This window comes from Sciurus carolinensis, chromosome 6 (genome assembly GCF_902686445.1).
Source record: "Sciurus carolinensis chromosome 6, mSciCar1.2, whole genome shotgun sequence".
Classification (NCBI taxonomy): Eukaryota; Metazoa; Chordata; class Mammalia; order Rodentia; family Sciuridae; genus Sciurus; species Sciurus carolinensis.
In genome coordinates, this window is record NC_062218.1 from 138,821,884 (window position 1) to 138,844,166 (window position 22,283).

The 22,283-nt window shown below is 37.7% G+C and overlaps 1 protein-coding gene across 3 annotated transcripts in view; it reads right to left on the reverse strand.

The window, feature by feature from the left end:
- The window catches only part of Cdc42se2 (CDC42 small effector 2), a 95,700-nt gene that overhangs the window by 5,447 nt on the left and 67,970 nt on the right, over positions 1-22,283 (reverse strand). For all 3 annotated transcript variants that reach the window (XM_047556579.1, XM_047556580.1, XM_047556581.1), the window contains one exon: positions 1,193-1,294. In XM_047556579.1, coding sequence (XP_047412535.1) covers positions 1,193-1,294 — 102 coding nt within the window. The remainder of the gene's footprint in view (positions 1-1,192; positions 1,295-22,283) is intronic.

Here is a 22,283-nt window from a genome sequence, read left to right on the forward strand (position 1 = left end):
AAGAGACAACAATCTTAAAGGAAAATTCTGAAATGTGCATAGGCAAGATTTTAAAAGTTAACAAATCTCATGAACTAAAATTTAATTCCTCCTATAGTTAGGTTGGGGCGGGGGCGATACCCAGGGGGGGCTTAACCACTAAACCACATCCCCAGTCTTTGTATTTTCTATTTTGAGACAGGGTCTCACTATGTTGCTTTTGGGCCTTGACAAGTTGCTGAGGCTGGCTTTGAACTTGGGATCCCCATCCTCCCCAGCCACTGGGATCGCAGGTGTGCACCACCATCCCCCGTTTATAGTTAGATTTTTTTTTAAAGTCTGAAGTGACTAAGAAGACAACTGTTGATAAGAAATTAAGATTCATCATATAATAAATCTAAAGCCACTCATTCTGCATACAATGACATGTAATTATATCTTAATAGGGTTTTCACTCCGTGATTGGTTTTTTCACTCCTTGTCAATTCAGGAAACAAAGCCACAGACACTTTTGACAGCAACATTGATACATTTATAATTCCCTAAAAGCAGTCAAGTGAAACAAAGTACTTTTCCTACAGATTTAAAACAAACAAGCTACTTCCTTTTCAGGAAGCTACAAATGTCATTCCTTTGCTTACCTAGTAACTGAAGTCACAAACGGGTCTGCTGTATCCAGGATACCCATCCACCTATTGTAAAAGTCCCTGTTCTCTGGTTAAGACTCTTGCTAATGTTGTCCAGTCAGTCAGAATATGATGAATCATAATTCTGATTTTACAAGTCTTTTTGACTTTCAGTTTGAACACTTCAGGGATCACCTAGATACTGTATACTTTAGGCCCAGGGAAAAGAGGCCCTTAGACTAGGGGGAGGCTGAGTCCAGTAACAACCCTCATTTGGTAATGCATTCTGGTTTCCTCTTGGATAAAAACTGAAGAATATGGTCAGGCATGGTGGTGATACATGCCCATAATCTGAGACTCAAGGGGCTGAGGCAGATGGATGGCAAGCTCAAGATCAGATTAGACAATTTAGTGAGACCCTATCTCAACAAAAATAATAATAAAAAGGTCTTGGCAATGAAGGTCAGTGTCCCTGTGTTTTATTTTCAGTATCCACCTACCCCCCAAAAAGGGGGTGAGGAGGTATGAACCTGTCACATGACTATGTCCCAAGGTCCTGTGTGTGCACATTCTATCAACATACTTACTGAATTCATCCCACTGAACAGGTCTCCTGATCCTACATGAGCCGTGTGTACAAAGTTGGTTGGCTCTCCTATCATGCTTCGGTCAATCCGTCGTCGCCTTTTCTAAAAGAACATGGGAAACAGTATATTGAGAAAATGATATTATTAACAAAAAACTTATTATGATGGATTCTTAGACTATGGATAAATGACTTTGCTTGTAACTAATAAATTTTTCTACAACACAGAAATGCCTAACCTAGATGACCACAATTACCTCTTATGAAATCCCCAACACACACACACACACAATGACAAGTAAAATAATGGTTTATTATTTAGAACTTTAAAAATTATTTGGTCGAGCTTTGGCCATTCCATTTATGCAATAACCACATTATGTGTTTTCTTGTTTTCATGACAGATGGGTAATGTGCAAGTGCTGTAAAAAAGGATTGGAGGAGGCTGGGGTTGTGGCTGAGTGGCTTGCCTAGCATGTGGGGTTTGATCCTCAGCACCACATAAAAATAAACAAATAAAGGTATTAAAAAAAAAAAAAGAATTGGAGGAAGTATATCTCACACAACAGCCTGAAAACCCAATCCTAACACTTTTAATTTTTTTTTGTATGGGGAACTAAACCCAGGAGTGCTTAACCAGAGTCACGTCTCCAGCCCTTTTTTTGTATTTTATTTAGAGACAAGATCTCGTGGAGTTGCTTAGGGCCTTGCTAAACTGCTGAGGCTGGCTTTGAACTCATGATGCTCCTTTCTCAGCCTCCCAAACTGCTGAGATTACAGGCATGTACCACTGTGCCTGGCTTTGAATTTGATTCTTTTAAAAAATGAGACATGAGAAAGCCTGAAGGGGGCTGGGGGTGAGCTCACGCCTGCCTAGCATGCCTGAAGTCCTGGGTTCCATTCCTAGCACAGCTAGAACAAAGGATTTTCAACATAAAGAAATGATAAACGTTTAAGGAGATAAATGTTTAACCCTATTAAACATTATGCAATGTAGACATGTACCCAACATTAACTGTTACCCCATTAACATGTTCGATTTTTACATTTTTAGTATCAGTTTAAAATGCATTTTAAAAAATGAGACAAAAGTAAATTTTCATCAATCACCATTACTGTTAGCAAAGAAGACAGTGTGGGCTGGGCATGTGGCTCAGTGGTAGAATGCTGGCCTGGCATGCATAAGCCCTGGGGGTTCAAGTCCCAGCACTACCAACAAAAAGAACAAACAGGGAGCACAGGGTGATTTGAGCACAACAGTCTGATTTTAAACTTTATTTCCTAGCTTTCACCACAAACAGAACTTTGATCACTATTAGGTCATGCCCAACTGCCTTTCTCCACTAAATGATTCTGTCATTCAGCTGTCCTTGGGGCTGGGGAGCAGTCCTTCAGTTTTTGGTCTTTCTGGTTCAGAAGGAAACTCGGGTCAACCAGGCTGGAGTTTAAAGACTGTTCCTAATTTTGACAACCACTTCTTACAGGTTCTCGACCTTGTTTCTCTGGAAACAGCCACTGGTTGCTGTCCTTGCTCCCACCAAGGCTGCCATCCACTCCCTCATTAGAGACATTTCCTTATCCTGTTGCTGCGTTTCACTGACCAGCTAAGATTTTCCCAGAGATGGTTTTTAGATCAGTTCCAAGTTTTCCTTGATGCCTCAGATACTGCACTCTAACCGGGAGGGGCTGCTGGCGCAGCTAGTCACTGTTCTCGTACCTACTTATCCCAGTTGACTTCCAATAGTATACTCTCCGCGAGACTGCAGCTTGCCTCACCACCAAGGCAAGTTATTGACTTAGTGGATTAGGATGCCTTTGAACGCAGTATTTTCATGTCCACATCTACTGAAATGTTGGCATGATCCTAACAATTCTAAAATTTCATCAAGACAGTCCCATGTGATTGCTCCTCTGGGTCAGAACATGATTTTCTATAAACCCACGGAAGTGAAGAGAGTTCACATGTAAACTGTAGAAGTTGGTATATGCTGATTTACTGTCTTCTGGGTTCTATGGTTGTAGATTAAAAGTCCGAAAGAAGTTTGATGCTTTTACTCTGAAATATTTATTCTTCTCCTCAGAGTTCAGCAATGATATTGGGACATTGTCAAAAGTTTGTTGGGTTTCCTGCCAGTAATTCTGCATGGCACAGAATTTGGACACAAGTTTTCTGTATCTTAAGTTTTCTTCTGTTTTTTCTTTTTTGTTCCATGTGTTCTGTCTTGTCGTGTGTGTGTGTGTGTAATCACCCTAGTTTCTTATATATTCATCCGTTATTTAAAATTTTTCTTTATAATTTGTTTTGGAAAATAACTTGATCCCCTTCAGGAATCCACAAATTTTTTTCTTGAAGACCAGAGGGTAAACATTTTAAGCTTGTAGGTCAATACAGACTCCATCATAGCTCTGACTCAACTCTTCCACTGCAGGATGAAAGCAGCTAAGATAACACACAAACGAGAATGCAACTGTGATCCAGTTAAAATTCATTTGCAACAATAAGCAGCAGCTTAGACTGGCCTGCAAATATGAGTTTGCCGACTTCAGCTCTAAATCAGTAATTTTTTCAGTAGTAGCAACAAATTATTTATTTATTTGTTATTTGCAGTACTGGGGATTGAACCCAGGGGCTGTCTACCACTGAGTGACATCTCCAGTCCTTTTTATTTGAAACAGGGCTGGCCTCAAAACGTGTGATCCTCCTGTGTCACCCTCCCCGGCTGCTGGGATTACAGGCATGCACCACTGTGCCTGGCACAACTTATTTTTTATGGTTATTTTTCAAGAGCTCTTTGTTATGTTATTACAATATTTTAAAAATCTTTGAGGATTTGTATATACGTTTTCATTTTCCCGACTTTTTAAAAATGCTTGACTACATGAACTGTGACACTAGGAAACGAGATATTCTCATTTCTGTATTTCTCTAAATTTAGTTACTTCAAACCTTTAGAAGGGCTAGTAAGAAATTCAATCTGTTCTATGGGACCCTGCTCCTCAGGGTCATGGAAAACTTTCAGGTTACAATGTCATCAGAAGGCCAAGAGAAGGCCCAGACCCTTTGTCTATGTTTTTAGCTTTCTATTTCTTTGCTATCTTTCTTGCATGTTGTATTTCATGGCACACTGGAGTCCAGCTCACCCCTGCCTGTAAACCTGCAGAGAAGGGACTTCTGACAGGTCTGAGTCTGCAGCATTTCCTCTGCACTCTGCCCGGGTGTGCCTGGCACCTGGCAGAAGGCTGTGCTGGCCACGCCCCCACGGCTGAGTTACTGCGGATGATGCTGGGGCAGCCAGTCAGCCAGCACACACTCCAGCACACTCTGATTCCTGAGGGAGGGTGTTCAAAAGCAGCTTAGTAAACAGGTTTCAAAAAATTTACCCTCACACTGAAAAGCAAAGGATGGGAAGGCTTCAGCTTTTAGTATCAAAATGATAGTTACTCAGTAGCCAATTTATAAATCTGAAAATAGTGAATATTTTTCAACTTGACTTCACTGAGTTGGGAGCAACCCCCCATATTTGAGATAAGAAAGCAGATGATTTCAGTTCCTCCTTCCCTCGGGCTGGAAGGAGCATGGCTGTCCTAGAGTAGGGCTACATCACGAGAGCACAGGAAGGGTGGAGAGGCCTGGAATAAAAGCGGTGAAATATGCAGGAACCTAGATCATTTGGGGTCTACATGCAGCACACAGGACTGAGGTTCTTATCTTCGCAATAATGGAAGTAACTGAAAGACAGTAAAAGCTGAGGAACAACATGATCAGAAGATGGTTTAAAAGGCTACTCCAGTGCTGGGGTTGTGGCTCAGTGGTGGAGCACTTCCCTAGCACGCGTGAGGCACTGGGTTGGATCCTCAGCACCACATAAAAATAAATAAAATAAAATAAAGGTATTATGTACATCTACAGCTAAAAAAACATATATTTAAAAAAAAAAAAAAAAAAAAGAGGCTACTCCACAACAGCTCAGGTCAAAGATTCAATAAAAGAGACCAAAAAGAGGAAGGAACAGGGGCTGGGGTTGTGGCTCTGTGGTAGAGCACTCGCCTAGCATGCATGAGGCCCTGTGTTCGATCCTCAGTACCACATAAAAATAAAATAAAAGTATTGATCCACCTAAAACTAAAAATATATATTAAAAAAAAAAAAAGCCCCACCTTTGAACCTAGGTGCCGTGGGGACCATGTTTAACCAAATCAGAAAAAGGAACAGGAAAATCTGAAGGTGAAGAAAAGAAAAGATTTTTCAGCACTGTAAGGCTCCAGAGAAGTAGGGGGAAAGGAAGCCAAGGTCAAGGTGTTCTTCAGACTCCCAGCACAGCTCTTGAATCAAAAACAAAGACTCTAAAATGTGGACATTTAATGAAAGGACAGTCTTGACAATTTGACATACAAGATGTAAAACATGGGCAAACAGGGGAATTCCAGAGGCAGGCTCTGCAAAAACAGGAAACGTGCAAACAGGGCCCTCTGCTCTGTATACTGCTGTGTCAACTTGTCAGTAGCAAAGAGTCACCAAATTTCCTGGAAACACACTTCTCTCATTATAGGGAGCTTTATTAAGACTGCCAGCCACCAGAATAATTGCGATACTTTTTATTCCACAACAAGTGGAGGACTAGAAGTACACAAACATGAATTAGTATAGAGGGGATTAATCAAAATGTCTCTTTCCATAATATTTCTGCATAATTATATCCCAACAAGAGCATTACTGCCAGGTCCAGTGGCATACACCTGTGATCACAGCAACTTGGGAGGCTGAGACAAGATCTCCAAGTTTGAGACCAACCTCAGCAACTTAGCAAGGCCCTGTTTCAAAATAAAAAATAAAAAGGGCTGGGGATGTGGTTCAGTGGTAAAGTACCCCTGGGTTCAATCCTCAATACGAGGGGAAAAAAATCATTAATGAAGATAATGATCAAATAATTTAGAGTAGACACAAGGAGGAAAGGAAAGGAAATGAAAATGTTATTTTCAAAGGATCTGTTACTTGTTTGCATCCTGATCTGAAAGAACCAATTATAAAAACACATTTAAGACCAAGGGGGGAAATTTAGCAATATCTAATTTAGATATTAAATAATAAGGAATTATTTCAGATTTATTTTGGGGTGTGGTAATAACCTATGACTACCTCAAGAGTTCTGCTCTACAATAAAAAAAAATAACTATTGCTAAATGCTATAACATGAATAAAGGTCAAAACAAGCTGCAAGATGGGCTGGGGTTGTGGCTCACTTGTAGAGTGCTCACCTTGCACGTGTGAAGCACTAGGTTCAATCCTCAGCACCACATTAAAAAAAAAAAAGTAAATGAAAATAAAGTCAAAAAAATAAGCTGCAAGAAACCATGTAAAAAAGGCTCACAATGTATAATTCCACTTAAATAAATTTTAGAAAATGTAAACCAATGTATGATGACAGCATATCAGCGGCTCTGTGGAAGAAGTGGGGGTTGAGGAAAAGAGAGATGGCGGAGACACCTGAGAGACTTTGGGGGATAAATGTGTTCGCTTGTCTTGACCAGGGTGGAGGTTTCTTGGGTATATGTCAAAACTGATCAAACTGTATACTCTATGTGCCATTCATTTTATGTCAATTATACCTCACTAAAGCTGTTTTTTAAAAAAGAATCCTTTTATCTTAGAGCTTCATAGGAAAATATTTTTAAATGAAATATGATGCCTAGAATTTACTTTAAAATTCTCCAATGGGGCAGTCAGAGGTAAAATCAAGACCCCTCGTCGTTGACAACACAACTACTGCAGTTAGGTGCTACAGAGATCATTATTGAAGATAATTAATGAACAATTTAGACTAGACATGAGGAGAGGAAATCAAAAGGTTATTTTCAAAGGATCTGCTACTATGTGAACCTCATTTGCACCCTGAAAGAATGAATTATAAAAATACATTTATGGACCAATGGGGAAAATTCAGTAACTAATTTTTTTTTTTTTTTTTTTTTTTTTTTTTTTGGTACTGGGGATTGAACTCGGGGGCACTCAACCACTGAGCCACATTCCCAGCCCTTTTTTGTATTTTATTTAGAGACAGGGTCTCACTGAGTTGCTTAGTGCCTCGCTTTTGCTAAGGCTGGACTTGAAATCATCCTGCCTCAGCCTCCCCAGACACTGGGATTACAGACATGAACTACCATGACAGACACTGACTAGATTTTAGATGAGTGCTATACCTCTCTCTATTTCTCTGCACTCTCCCTATTTCTATATGTCTGATAACTTTCATAACAGAAAAGTTTGAGAGAAGTCTTTCCGAATAGAAAAGTTAAGGATTCAATTCATGTGGTTTCCTGATACTCTTACAACTTTACATAAAAGCTTATTTACTGTGTACTCATAAAAGCAGTATGACACAGGAATGGATAAACTTACTATTCCATGTCTAATGTCCATCAGGACTTAATTAAAAAAAAAATCTTTAAAAATTAAATTTTTTTTCCAGAACTTTATTTTGTTCTCATTATTATTCAGGCTTTACACTTCTAAAGTAAACCCCTACTTGCTTCCTACCTCCAAAAAACTATTAGAAGATATCCTGCTCACATCTTCTATATTTTAAAGAAATACACCGCAGAGCTACCACACACGGCTAGCCTCACATCAGTTCAATGTAACAAGGCTATTTATATGATCGTTCATGTGCACACTTCGAATGCTTCTCTGAAAATAAAACAATCCAGAACAACAACAGAAATGGCTGAAACAGTAAGGTCCGGCGATGCCTGTGCAGTCGGGGCAGCTCAGGACCCCTGCTTCACTGCACAGTTCTCTCGGCTCTGCCCTCCTCTTGTCAGTTTTGGTCCTGGGCTAGCAGCAACAGAACTGCATCAAATCTAGCCTTCCATCTATGTGCCACGCACTCACAGGAACTCAACAAGGCAGACTCCCCGCTGAAGTCTCCACAAAACTTCCTCTGCCATCTCCCTAAATTCTATTTCCTCACTCAAACCAGTCCCTCTCACCAGCACTGTCTTACTTGGGCAAAGCCCTTGCACTCTGTGCCAAAGAGGGTGAGGCCCCCATGGTGGATGCAGAGCCTAATCAAAGATCTCCATGAGCACTGCCGTCTGGAGCTCGAACTGCGTGGCAGAGGAAGGTCAGGGCTGGTGCTGCAAAGCCCACCACAGCAACCAACGAGTCTTGAAAATTACTAGGCAAATATTTATTTCAAAAACTCAGGATGCGAATATCAGAGAGAGGACTAACCCTCTGCTTTTCTACATCTGTGTAAGGGGGCATTCTCCAAGGTATCCTGGGTTGCTCTTCTTCCACCTCCTTTGTGCTTACCTCACTGACCCCCATGCTGATGACTAGTAGCTCTATTTTCTGGGCTTTAGTACACTATACATTCAACTGCCTACTGGATACCTCAAAACTTCTGTTCAAAACTGAATGCATCCTGGCGGAGTGGTGTACACCTGTAATCCCAGCAGCTTGGGAGGCTGAGGCAGGAGGATTGCAAGTTCAAAGTCAGCCTCAGCAAAAAAGCATGGCGCTAAGCAACTCAGTGAGACCCTGTCTCTAAATAAAATACAAGAAAGGGCTGGGGATGTGGTTCAGTGGTCAAGTGCCTGTGAGTTCAATCCCTGGTACCCTCCCCACTCCAAAAAGCAATGGAATGCTTCATCTTAGTTCTACAATCCTGTCCTTCTCTTCATTCCCTGCTTTGGTAAACACTGCTACCTGTCTCTCAAGCCAGGTCTGCAGGCCATTCCTCACTCCTCTTCGGTTCTATCACATCTAATCAGCATCTTATCCTGTGGACTTTACCCTTTTGCTCCCTCCGTCCCCAATGAGCTAGCACTGACTTATTTCAACCGCCCGCCATCACTGCAGCAGTCTCTTGATTTCCCTCTTTCCCCTTGCACACACTTCTTTCCCCTTTCAATATTCTTCAACCTTCATCTAGATGTACCTTTCTAATGTACAAATATGACCATGTCACTTAGTAGTTTAAAATACTTCAATACTTTGGGCTTTCCAAAACTTTCAGAATAAATTCAGAACTCCACAGCACACGAAGTCCCATTTGTCTCCAGTCTCCACTCCTCCTACTTCCTTCCTTGCATTATCAGTTTTCATCTGCTCCTTGTAGTTTTCTATGCTGTGAACTCTCACCGAACCTGGAGGAATCTTCACTGCTCCTACAAGGCCTTACTACTTCAAAAAGTCAAGTAGTCCTCCGCTGTGCTCCCAGAGGGCTTTGTGTTTGCCTACCAAAGTAAAATGTGAACAGTAATATGCTCCTATGTAGAAACAGCATAAAAATGTGCGTTTGGGCTGAGGGCATAGCTCATTGGTAGTGTGTGTAGCAGGTGTGTGCTTAGTATGTATGAGGCTCTGGCTTCCATCCCCAACACACGGCAACTCATCAGCAAGCATTCGAATGAAAAAAATCATAAATACATAAACCTTATATTCATAATTTTTAAGTCAATTTTTCTCGCAAGTTTTTGGTAAGTAATATTAATACCCTGTGCTTCCCTTATGTTTCAAGAATGTGCATCACTTGTAGCTTCTAGGAAACACTCAAAAGGTAAAACGTCCTCCAAGACTACTCTCTGGGCAGCTTAATGTACAAAACGCACACCACTGGAGAGCAAGCGAAGGCCCAGCTTGAGGTCTGTGGTGAGAAGTCAAGTAGGTACAGCCTAAGATGGCATAGAAGACACAGGGATAGAATAAAAATACTGCCACCAGGGCAGTGGAAAGAAGCTGGGACTGTCAGGGTAAAAAAATGGCAATTGTTGATGCTGATGTGGACAAAAAGTATATATGCTACTGACTCCACTCTGACCTAGAGTCAAATGTATAACTCATTCTCCCATCTGAATTACATCAAACTAAGCCCACGACTTCCAAACTGTGTCGAGGTGTCCAGGGAACATCCAGAGCTGCCAGAGAATATTTCCAGTTTGAGGGAAACACAGTGATGGTCAAAGTATATATGAAACCATTAACTACAAGCTCAGGATAATTCATTGTTTCAGGATTAGAACACACCTGACTCAGTGATAAAGTGCCCCTGGATTAAATTCCTAGTACCAAAAAAAAGTAATGCCAATTCTAATGGAGTTTATTTCTGCTTAAAAATGATTTACCTGCTGGTTTTTCTCTGATTCACAGAAATGCCGCTGTCCCTACAGAGAAGCCTCAACTGTCACCACTGTTTTAACTCTTATACGGGGTGGAACCCTCTAAAGTAGTGATTTGCAAACCTTAGGGTACATCAAAATCCCTGGAAGGTTTTTAAAACACTTCAGGTTTCAGATCTAGGTGTGGGGAGGGGCTGGAATTGCATGTCTAATGAGATTTCAAAAGATACTGATAGCTTAATGGCTTAGAAACACTGGCCCCAAGAATAAGAGTTAAGTACTTTTTAAAACAATAACGCTTAACACTTAGAAGAGTGCTGACTAGATGTTAGGAACAGTTCTAAGAATTTTAAATACATGAACTCATTCAATAGCACCTCAAATTGCATTATGTGATATTTTAATATTCCCTTCAAATCTGAGATCTCTGGCAAACTTTCCCTTGACATCTCCTGGCCATTACTGAAGTCCTCATCTGTTCATCCACTGTAGGCCTTGAGTAAAGTTTTCAAATGTTTGTGTCTGTTTTAATTATTCAAAAAGTCATCCAGTTACGTGATTCTTTTCATTAAAAATACTCATAGTGACCAAGGAACTAAACAATATGGTTCTCAATTTTAGAAAATCAAATTGCCTTTGCCAAAGAGGGGAAAACACACACACACACACACACACAAACAGGGTGCCTATTTGTATTTCAAAGACTGCAGACAGGGAAACTGACTTCAACTCTCTTGTTCCTGCCTATAGCCTGTTTCTTACCATTTTCATTCCCTTCCTTTAGCCCTAGAGTCAGAGTTCATGGTTTTACTCCTATGCAATTTGAAAGTCGATGATTACATAGAGATTCCTGCATACATCACTATTTACAGGCATCAGTGGTAGCCTAGGCTAAATCTACTATCTCCCATCTGTGCTCTTACTGCTGAGTCAGACCAGCTCTGGAGATAATACATAGATTATACTGTGTCATACTTCATAAATAGTAGCAAAAAGGAAGTTCCCATACAGTGCTCAAAGTAAAATACAGCCCTTCTTCTTTAAGTACCTATAAGGGGATGGGGTATAAATTAACTACTTAAGATTTACAGGAAGCTTCTACCCTTTGCTCATCATCTTTCATATCAAATTCCAAATTCACTTAATATGGCACATATGTAAAAAGAAACGGCCAAGAGTTTACACAGTCCGGCTTCCCTGGAACCCTGCTGAAGGTGTGTAACTAGCCCAAGTCTCCAGCTCTCTTTTTCACTTCATTCTACCAATAGGGTGTGAAATAGCTTCAAAGTTAATAATGTATTTGGCAAAGAGTTTCAAGTCTTTGACATTCAAAAATTATTGTTTGCTAAGAGTTGTTTATAAAATATATCCTTGATTTTAAATTTGATTTGTGATAATATATTCTTTAGCTTTTTTTTTTTTTTTTAAATAATAGGGAGGGTACTAGGGATTTGAACCCAGGGACACTTTACCCCTGAGCTATATTCCCAGTTCTTTTTTTTTTTTTTTTTTTTTTTAGTTTGAGACAGGGTCTTGCTATATTGCTGAGGCTGGCCTCGATCTTGCAATTCTCCTGCCTCAGCCTCCTGAGTCGCTGGGATTATATGCATGCACCACCATGCCCAGCTAACTTTTTTTTTGCACCGAAAATTTTAACCCCTAAACAGTTTAGGGTAATTCCAGACCTGCAATGAATAATGAATTCTTATACTTCTTAAAAGCCTGGAGGCAGTTATAGTATTTTTACCAGAATGACCAATTGAGATTGCATTTTTGTTCTGTATAAATAGGCATAAATCTTTATAGTGGGCACCTACTATTTTTGCATATTGTGCTTCTTCTGGAAAGAGCAGCCTCCCTCTTTGCCTTTGGGGAAACCAAGCTCTTCCAACCCCAACCATATGACTCAGATATGCTCCAACCACAGCACTCACAATCATTATCACACATGACACAACTGGGGCCAGAATTCTTCCTTGGGAAGGAATCAAATGGGAAGAAGTCTTCTCTTTTTGTGGTTATAAACTAGAATGGTTAACCCAGAGCTGAGGAGAACCATGTTTCCAACTAAGAAGAGAGAGAGAAAAAAAAAATCTCCTTGTAGAAGGAAAGAAGCCAATGAGCAAAGAAGCAAGAGTGAAAGTCAACAGTGTCCTGGACACAAATGTGAAAGAAGTCAGACCCTGCCTTTCCCTGGGTGATAATGAGACCTGATAAACTGCATGTGGAAGTCTGGTTTCAAAGACTGTAACCAAAAATTCCTGATTAATGTTAACAGACAAATGCAAGAGAAACAGGTGTTAGATACTGCAGAGACTGAAAAAAAATCTGCTCAGCAAAAACTTGAGAAGCTTACTTGAAATGCTAAATTTTCATTTACATCAAAATCTCAGAAAATAATAAACTTGCTAATAATAATAAAATTTATATCAACCTCTACTATTTGTGTGTGTGTGTGTGTGTGTGAAAAATAAATAATTCTACCTCTCTGGCCTACAGAGCTTTCTTACTCTGGAATACCAGCAGCCCTCAGGTGATAGTTTATATAAAAGGTCACCTCTCTAAGAGATGAGTCACATCACAGGTCACCACAAAGAAATTAAAACAATCAGCTACTTATAAGAAGGGATTTATCTAAGTCAAAGTACAGAAAGAGAAGATATTTCATGCTGGAAATATTTATAAGTAATTGTGGTAAAAGGTTTAAAATCCAATCCTAAGTGTAGTACTCTATTTTGCCTTTGGAGTTTAGCAGATAATCGACCTTTTCCCACTTCATATAAATTTTGCAGCTTGTAACAGATGAAAAGTTTGCAGGAGATTCCAAAATTTGTTTTTAAAAGGAATCTCTAGGCAAATCTATAGTGACCTTTTCAGGGACAAAATTACTAAAAACAAAACTGAAGAAACCATCTGTTCTCATTTCTCAGTGAGAAACCTGAAACAAACAAAGAGTTCTTTTTTCTCTTCCACTTAAAGTTAGTATCTGGTTTAAGTCACATATTCCAACTATGAAAACTGAAGTCCAAAGTAGGTAAAACAAACAAACAAAAAACCAACTATTTGAAATAGCTTTTCAAATACCAAGAATACATTTTTCAATGTCAGAAGTCTTTACACTAGAAATTTCTGCCACCATGGATCCATCTGAAATTGTTTCTATATACTGCATATACATGAATGCGTATGTGTCTTATGCACAGGACAACTAATTTCAGTGGTTGGTAAAACACCATTTGTACTGCACAAAGAAAATCTGATGTAAGGTGATGATCTACATCACTAAGCTTGTGATCATTTGTTACGTAGGCACATGAAACAAAGTGCCTGGGGATACATAATTGCCAGGGACTCTCAGCCAATGAAAAGCAAATCTGAGTCTTTCCTTCACGCCACTGTACTGTAATGAACATGCCTCTGTAATGAACTTCAGGGTGTTTCAAGGAAAGTCATGGAATTCACTTAAACATTTACAACATAAAATAAAGAAAAATGAAGTATTTATGTAATACTATGTAAATATCATTCACAATTGAGCCAGGCAGTGTATTATAATTGGTTTCTTTTTTTTAAAGACAAGCTTCATCTTTAATAAACACACACACACACACATACACACACACCTTTATTTTGTTTATATATGATGCTGAGGATCAAACCCAGTGCCTCACACATGCTAGGCAAGCACTCTACCACTGAGCCACAACCATTTCTTAAACTATGTTTTGGGTTGGAATTGCTTCTTTGTTCTTATTTGCTTAACTTTCTATGGAACCATCCTTAACTGTTCCAACATTGTCCATAAATATCTTGTGGCATAACTGGTTAGGTAGCTAAAAATAACACTAGGTAGTATGGCTTTAAAAAAAAAAAATCAGCAGGTTCAGCAGGCCCTTCAGTCAAGTGCCTGGACACGTTGCTATATTATTATTTGATGATTTATTCTCCTTGTTCAATGCTTCACTTCTCTTTTATGGAGCTAATCAGATAGATTTTGAACTTCTTGGGTTGATCATTCTAATTTTCTAAATTTTCCCCTTCTACTTTCCACCTGTTATCTATTTTATTTTTTGGAAGAAAAACTATTTTCCTGTTTTTATCACAGACTTCTTAATTTCAGCTCTCATATTATCTCCAGGCACTGATTCTTTTTTTTTTTTTAAATATATGTTTTAGTTTTAGACAGACACAATAGCTTTACTTTATTTATTTATTTTTATGTGGTGCTGAGGATTGAAGCAGTGCCTCACACATGCTAGGCAGTGCTCTACCACTGAGCCACAACCCCAGCCCTCCGAGCACTGATTCTTGTTATTAATTTGTTCTTTCACTCCTTTCCTTTGTAGCCATGTTGTTCTTGTTTAGTAGATCTAATATCATACTCATCTGAGATCTATTTATGCTTTCTACTGTTCTTTCTTAAATATTTTTTATTTGTTCTAATTGGTTATACATGACAGAATGCATTTTGACACATTGTACACAAATGGAGCACAAATTCCAATTCCTCTGGCTATACATGGTGCTGAGTTATAATGTTCTTGGTTATTTTCTATTCCCTAGGTTACCTAGTTCCTCCAGGATATTTTATTCAGTTAACTTCTTTTAGTTTTCTTCATGTCTGACATCAAAGACTATCCAAGAGGTTTAGTGTGCACTGAACTGTGAACTCAATGACAAGCTAGATGATGAGCTGATTTCTCCTTAAGGAACCCACAGTCAGGGGTGGGGGTGCCTGCCTGCAATCCCAGCAGCTTGGGAGGCTGAGGCAGGAGGATCGAGAGTTCAAAGCCAGCCTCAGCAATTTAGCAAGGCCTTAAGTAACTCAGTGGGACCCTCCCTCTAAATAATATATTTAAAAAGGGCTAGGGATATGGGTCAGTGGTTAAGAACCCCTGGGTTCAATCCCCAGTACCAAAAAACAAACAAACAAACAAAAAAAGGAACCCACAACTGCAGACATCAGCAGGTCTTTTCTGCAGAGCCAGGAAGTTCTCCAAAGAAAGACCTGCTACAGGCCAGTGTGAGGGGTTGAAAACATATAGGTATTCTAAGAGAAAGGCAGATAAAGTGCTGGCCTGCTTCTGATCTATATGCCCCTCTGCTCAATGAGATTATGGCTGTACTAAGCCAAGTCAATTTCCACTCTACTAACTGGTTACCATGGTTATCCATGGTAACCTCTTTTTGCCATTCTCTTTTTTGTGGGTTTTATCTTTTTATAACTTTTTAAAAAACTCTAATGTTATATAAAGTGGGGTTTCAAGAGGGTAGAATTTGTGTGTGTGTGTGTGTGTGTTTCCCCCAATCCCAAAACAAAACACTCTGGTAAGAGACCAACTCTTGAAAATCTGATGATCCTGCTCATTTCTAATATAATGTGCTTAAAAACAACAAAACGGTATTTAAAATGAGAAGAAATTATAATTACCAATTCAACATCCATAAAGAGTATACACGCCAGGTACTATGATAAGCATTTACATAAATTATTGTATTTTAATTCATTACCCACTTTAATATATTGAATTCTCTAAGAAAAGCAAGACTGTTCCCATTTGCAGTCAAACAGTAAATAAGTACCAACATTGGAAATCATACCAATCAATATCTGAATACTAGAACTGGATCTCATATGGAGGAAAAAAAAAACTTGTTTGGTTTTCCATAACTATACTTTGAAACTCCTAAAAATGAAGTCATTTCCCATAGTTAAATATTACTGAAAGTACATTTATCTGCCTTAGGTTTCTTACTAATTTTATCTGCTCTTAAGGTAGGTAAGAAAATGGCATCTCATAATATTTTTTGCTAAGGCAGAGATTCTGCTTATGTATCCTACAGGCAGGACTGACAGATAGCTAACACGATTTCCATTATTATATTTTATAATATAATAATTATATTTTATAATATAATATTAAGAAATATATTATATTTCTTAATAGTTTTTGAAAATATGCATATGCATACAAACAAGAGACATGCTGAAGTACTTCTGCACATAACGATCCCAGTGAAGGGGCTGGAGTTGTAGCTCAGTGGTAGAGTGCTTGCCTAGCAGGTATAAGGCAGTGGGTTGGATCCTCAGTACCACATAAAAATAAATAAATAAAAGTATTAAGTCCATCTACAACTAAAAAATTTTTAAAAAATAAAAAAGATCCCAGTGAAGACATCACTCAATTACCACCCAGGCAGATCAAAATCAAAACCGAAATCAAAGAGTGACAAGGAAGAGAAGATATAAAAAAGGAAATGGGAACCACATGCATAAATACCATTATTATATGTGAAAGTATTTGAACTTAGGGTCAAGAGAAATGGCAAATAACATGATAATTTACATTTTAGTGGCAAAGAGGACCTTTTAAAAAATACTGAAATGAAAACAGGAAATAGATTAAAAGAAAATGATATCCCACCTACTAAACCTACTAAACACTAAACCTACTAAACACTAAACCTACTAAACACTAAACCTACTAAACACTAAAAGAATATAAACATACAAAACAGTTACTGCTGTGGGTACAGCTTAGTGGTAGAGTGCTTATTTAACATGAGCAAGGTGCTAGGTTCAATTCCCAGTACCATAGAAACAAACAAGAACAAAAAAACAGAAGCAGCTTTCTAAGGAACTAAAAGAAAGTCAAATCTGCAAAAGCAGCTGGATCATAAATACTAGAAATATATAAGAATTTTTACTAAGTACAAAGGCAGTAATTGACCAGACCAAGCTTTAGGGTACTCAGTACTTGAAAAGAGCTATGATCTCCGCTAGAATTTGTCTTACATATCAGAGTTGCTAATAAAGTTATCTATAATAATTCCTACTTGTTAAAATTAAGCTTAAGGCAGAGAAGAATGAAAAGCAGAATAGTTTTTACCATATGTTTACATTACAAATAAATAGATTCTTAAAAGGTGCTTTAAAAATGTTCAATGCAGGGGCTGGGGTTGTGGCTCAGTGGTAGAGCACTTGCCTAGCATGTGTGAGGCACTGGGTTCAATCCTCAGCACCACACATAAGTAAATGAATAAAATAAATGTCCATCAACATCTAAAAAAATTTTTTTTTAAATATTCAATACATGAGGCTGGGACTGTAGCGCAGTGGGATTTTGCTTGCCTAGCATTTGGGAGGCCCTGGGTTCAATCCCAGCGCTGCAAAAAATAAAACAAAAATGTTTGGTATGCTACAGAAATCATAAAATATCAGCCCCAGGTAATTATTAAAGAACACTACATTACTAAGTCCCATATAATTACTGAAGTCAAACTTGTCTTTAGTGACAGATCATACATGTGCCATAAACATTTTATCCTCTATACCAATGCATTACCTAGAGTTTTCCTGCTTTCTACTAATGTAAAATGAAAAAAATTGTAGTTCCTTAAGCATATTCCCTTCTTTCCTATTTGAATACACCAAGGTCATGTGAGATCCGCTCACACTTAACTCTAGACAAAGACTTAATTCTCCTTCATTTTTTTGGGTGTGTCTAAATTTATAAGATTCAAGAGAATAAAAAAAAATTCCATGTTGTTGGTGTTATAGAAGCAACTTTATTTTAGCCATTTTAAAAATTCTGTGACCTTATGAAAAGATGCAGGTCTTCTAAACATTAACACAAGACAGAACTTGTAAATGAATGTTGTGCTTTCTAAATAAGCACTATCTCCCAAATGTGGTTAGATGATTTGCAAACAATAGATCTTTTAATAAATGTTTTGGTATTTAAAAACTCTACAGTTAACAGGAGCTCACAGAGACTCCACTAAACACTGTTAGATGATGAAGTCAATGAACCTAAAAATACACCATGATGAACATATAGGAAAAAATTAAATTCAGGGTTTATTTAATAAGTATATTTTAAAAATTTACTTGACAATAGCTTTTTTCTTTCTGTTCATCAAAAAGTTTGTTTTGTTTTGTTTGGTACCAGGGATTGAACCCATGGTCGCTTCACCACTGAGTAACATTCCCAGCTCATTTTTAATTTTTTATTTCGAGACAGGGTCTGCTAAGACGCTGAGGCAAGCTTAGAACCTGCATCCTCCTGCCTCAGGCTCCCAAACCACAGGGACTACAGGCCTGAGCCTCCACACAGGTTAAAAAGTTTTTTATTGAGTTTTGTTTCTTTTTCTTCTTTTTTAATCTTACACCAAGAAAAAAAATTTATTAAAGTATAGGTTACCAGTTATTTAAAAATATACGGGAAAGACAAACATACAAACATCAGTACCATACAACTGATTTTCTAAATTCAATACTTTTTTAAAAATATTTTTTAGTTGTCAATGTACCTTTTTTATTTTTTAAATTTACATGTGGTGCTGAGAATCAAACCCAGTGCCTCACACATGCTAGGCAAGTGCTCTTCTACTAAGCCACAATCCCATCCCTAAACTCAATACTTTTGAAATACAAAACAATGATCGCTACCCTGAAAAATCAGTTTGTTGACAGAAATTGATTTTTAAGTTGGTCTACAACTCACTCAATTTTGTTTATATATGGTACTCAGTTTTTCAGTTTCATCCTTTATCAGAACTTTGTTTTTTTTTTTAATGTGATTACTTCTCAAGTAGTATATAGTGTTTTCTAGCAATTAATGTTAGCAACTATAGGTAGCTTCCCTAAGTCACAAGAATTCTGTATAATCACTACTCTAAACAGTTACCATTTGGGGTTACCTACACTAAGACTCACATGTTTAAAGGCAAAATGTTAACAAGCAAACTATGGGTACTGAAAGCAGGACTAAGGAAAGACAATCTTATCTTTTACTATAGACCTGCTAAAACAAAATATACATTACTTACTTTGGTGATAGGGCTAGAGAAGCAGTTACTGCTAGACCACAGGTAGCTATGTAGCTTTCTATTTTATATTTCCTTTTCTAAGGAATGACAGACTTTACCAATTAAGTTGCTTAACCAAAAAAGCAGATACCTATAAACTACCCTGTACTTTAACTGCTTGAAATAAATTATTTTCTTAACTGGTTTATTAGCAACCTTGTGACTGGAAAACCAAGAAAAATCTATTTTGTCTCAACATTAAGAGTGTTGACTCGGAAGCTGTCTGTTAGATACTTGGCTATCTTTCAGCATCAATCATGAAGGTGAGCCTTTATGAACTATGTAATGCAATATATACAAACATAATTTCATCTATCAATATATAATAGTGAGCCAGCAAAAAAACAAAACAAAACAAAACACACACACGCACACACACACACACACACACACTCGTAAGATAGAAACTGGCTTGTACAAAAGGCATATATATCCTCTTATATAAGAGAAATATATATGGTTATAAGAATAATGTATAAAAAACTTATAGAGATGATTCCAGTTTACATGTTAAGTCTGCCTAAACTGTCACTGAATGTTTGGAAATTTTCTTTTCCTCACGTCACCCCCATCATTATATTTAAGCTGATCCTAGTTTCTTGCAAGTATCTTACTTTCTTGGATGTATCTACTACACCCTCTCTGTACTGCACTAACTTATAAGCTGGGCCTGCCCAGCCTGCCTATAGAGCCCTTCTTCAAAAATAAACCAGATGTATTAAAAAGAGGCATCATTTAGTAGAATTCTGCACTTTAAGACAACATATGAAGAAACAGCAATTGGTCCTCTGATGTAGATACCTCTCATTTCACATTATCACAGAAACAGTGCAGTTTACTAACTACTCCTTCCTTATAGGAAACTCAGTAGCTGTAAAAATTTTGTTCAATTTCAAAACATTTCAATACTTATTAATAATTCCAAAGATCTGAACACTGTGGAATTGTGGCATTTTGGGAATAAGCACACTTGGAAGAGAAAGTGTGTTTCGGGTGAAGTGAGTTGGATCATACTACGTATAGAAACTTGCCAGAAAATACAGAATTATTGGAGAAATTGTGAAAAACTTCCATGAAGATGTAAACTGTACTCCAGTCAAGTTGTTCCCAATGAGTTAGGAGTCTTGCTTTACCTTGGTCAGGAGTTTCACTGCCTGCAAAAATACGCACATCCCCTCAGCTGTTCCTTACATGGGTATTCACTGTGGGCAACTCCAACATCCAATCTGTTTGCTCTGCCGCCTTGCTCCCGGTGGCCCACAGGGCACAAGACCAGTTCAGTGGCGACTGTAGGGTAAGCTCTGAAAGCCAGTGGGCTGCCTTAAGTTTTTTTTCCTTTTCAAGATAACCGTTTTTGTCATAATAAAGACAATATAACAGGTTTCTAGACTCCTTAGCTACACACTGACATGTTCTGTAAGCATCACAGATTATATGTTTCATAATGGTCTACAACACGGAATGTGCTTATCTGTGCTAAAAATTTTCTGCTAGAATGTGGGAGGAAAATACTTGAACTATTGTTTTTACTTTTCATCATTTTAACAAATTAAGGTCTACGGATACAGACTGACCTGTGGCTATTAACTATTTCTACAAGAGTTACCAGAAACAGAGAAAGTAGAAAGTGAATTAATGCTTAACCATACTTGAAACCAAGAAATAAAAGATGTTATAACAATATCTTCACTTAATCTGGTTCAACTTATCTAAGTAGGTCTTTAGAAATATGTGAAAGACTGATCTTTACTATAATATAAATGGAATATTATGAACAAAAGTATAGAAGGGCTGAACTAGGGAATTTTATTTCAAGAAATCTCTAACTTTGTTTATAACCTGAGGCTTAAAATCTAATAAATGTGAGTATTACTGTTCACTTTCACATTAAAATGCAAGACAATACAAAACTAAACTTCAAAGAGATGCTACTAGTCTTTTCCTAATTATAAAAATTTTGAAGTATTTAAAATTAAAGTGTGGTATAAAGTACCATATGTTGATGAGAATATATAAAAATGAAACATTCAAATTGCTGTTGGAAATGTAAATGGAAATACCCAATTTTAAACACTCTGTTCTTCAAGATAAAGGTGAACATTCTTAGACTTTAGAGCAAGTAATTTCACTTGTAGGTATATATACCCTAGAGATATAACATAATCACCAGGATACCCACACACAAATGCACAAAATAAACTGGTCCTGATGGGGTGAACCTGTAATCCTAGTGACTCTGGAGGCTGAGGCAGGAAGATTTCAAGTTTAAGGCCAAACTTAACAACTTAGTAAGGCCCTGTTTCAAAATAAAAAATAAAAAGGACAAAGGTAGTACAGCTCTATGGTAGAGTACCCCTGGGTTCAATCTCTAATAACAAAGAGAAAGAAAAAGAAAATTAAATAAACAAATGAACAAAACAGCATTGTTCACAGTTCTATATTGATAACCCAAATTTTCAGAACTATAATGAATAAATCTCTTAGGGTATAGCCATACAATGAACTGTTAAAGGAGAATAAAAATGAAGTTCAATTTTCAGCATCAACTAGGTTAATCTTATAATATTCAAGTTAAAAAACCACACACAAAAAAACTACACCCAATGTTGATGCCACTTAAAGAGAGACAAATTAAACCATATTATCAGGAAGATATATAAACATTAAAATATGTTATAAAAAGGAAGTGATTACCATAAAAATCAAAATAGCAGTTCCTCCAGGTGTTGGAGCAAGGATGTAACTGGAAAGGACAGCAGAGGCTACTGGAGCAATGGCAATGTCCTATTTCTTGAGTAATATCTGCTTCATAATATATTTGTGTCCTGAAGATTTATTACACTGTACCTTTACATGTAAAATGAACCCTTTTAAATTAAGCAACTTAGCGAGACCCTGTCTTAAATAAAAAGGGCTGGGTATACAGCTCAGTGGTTAAGAGCCCCGGGGTTCAATCTCCAGTCCCCACCCCTGCCAAATTCATTCTTCTGGTATCTTAATGGTATTGCAATTATGCTATCTTCTAGAGATAAGTACTGAAATGTTCATGGGTAAAATGATACAACAATTTGAGTTTGACTTTGAAATAATACAGGAAAGGG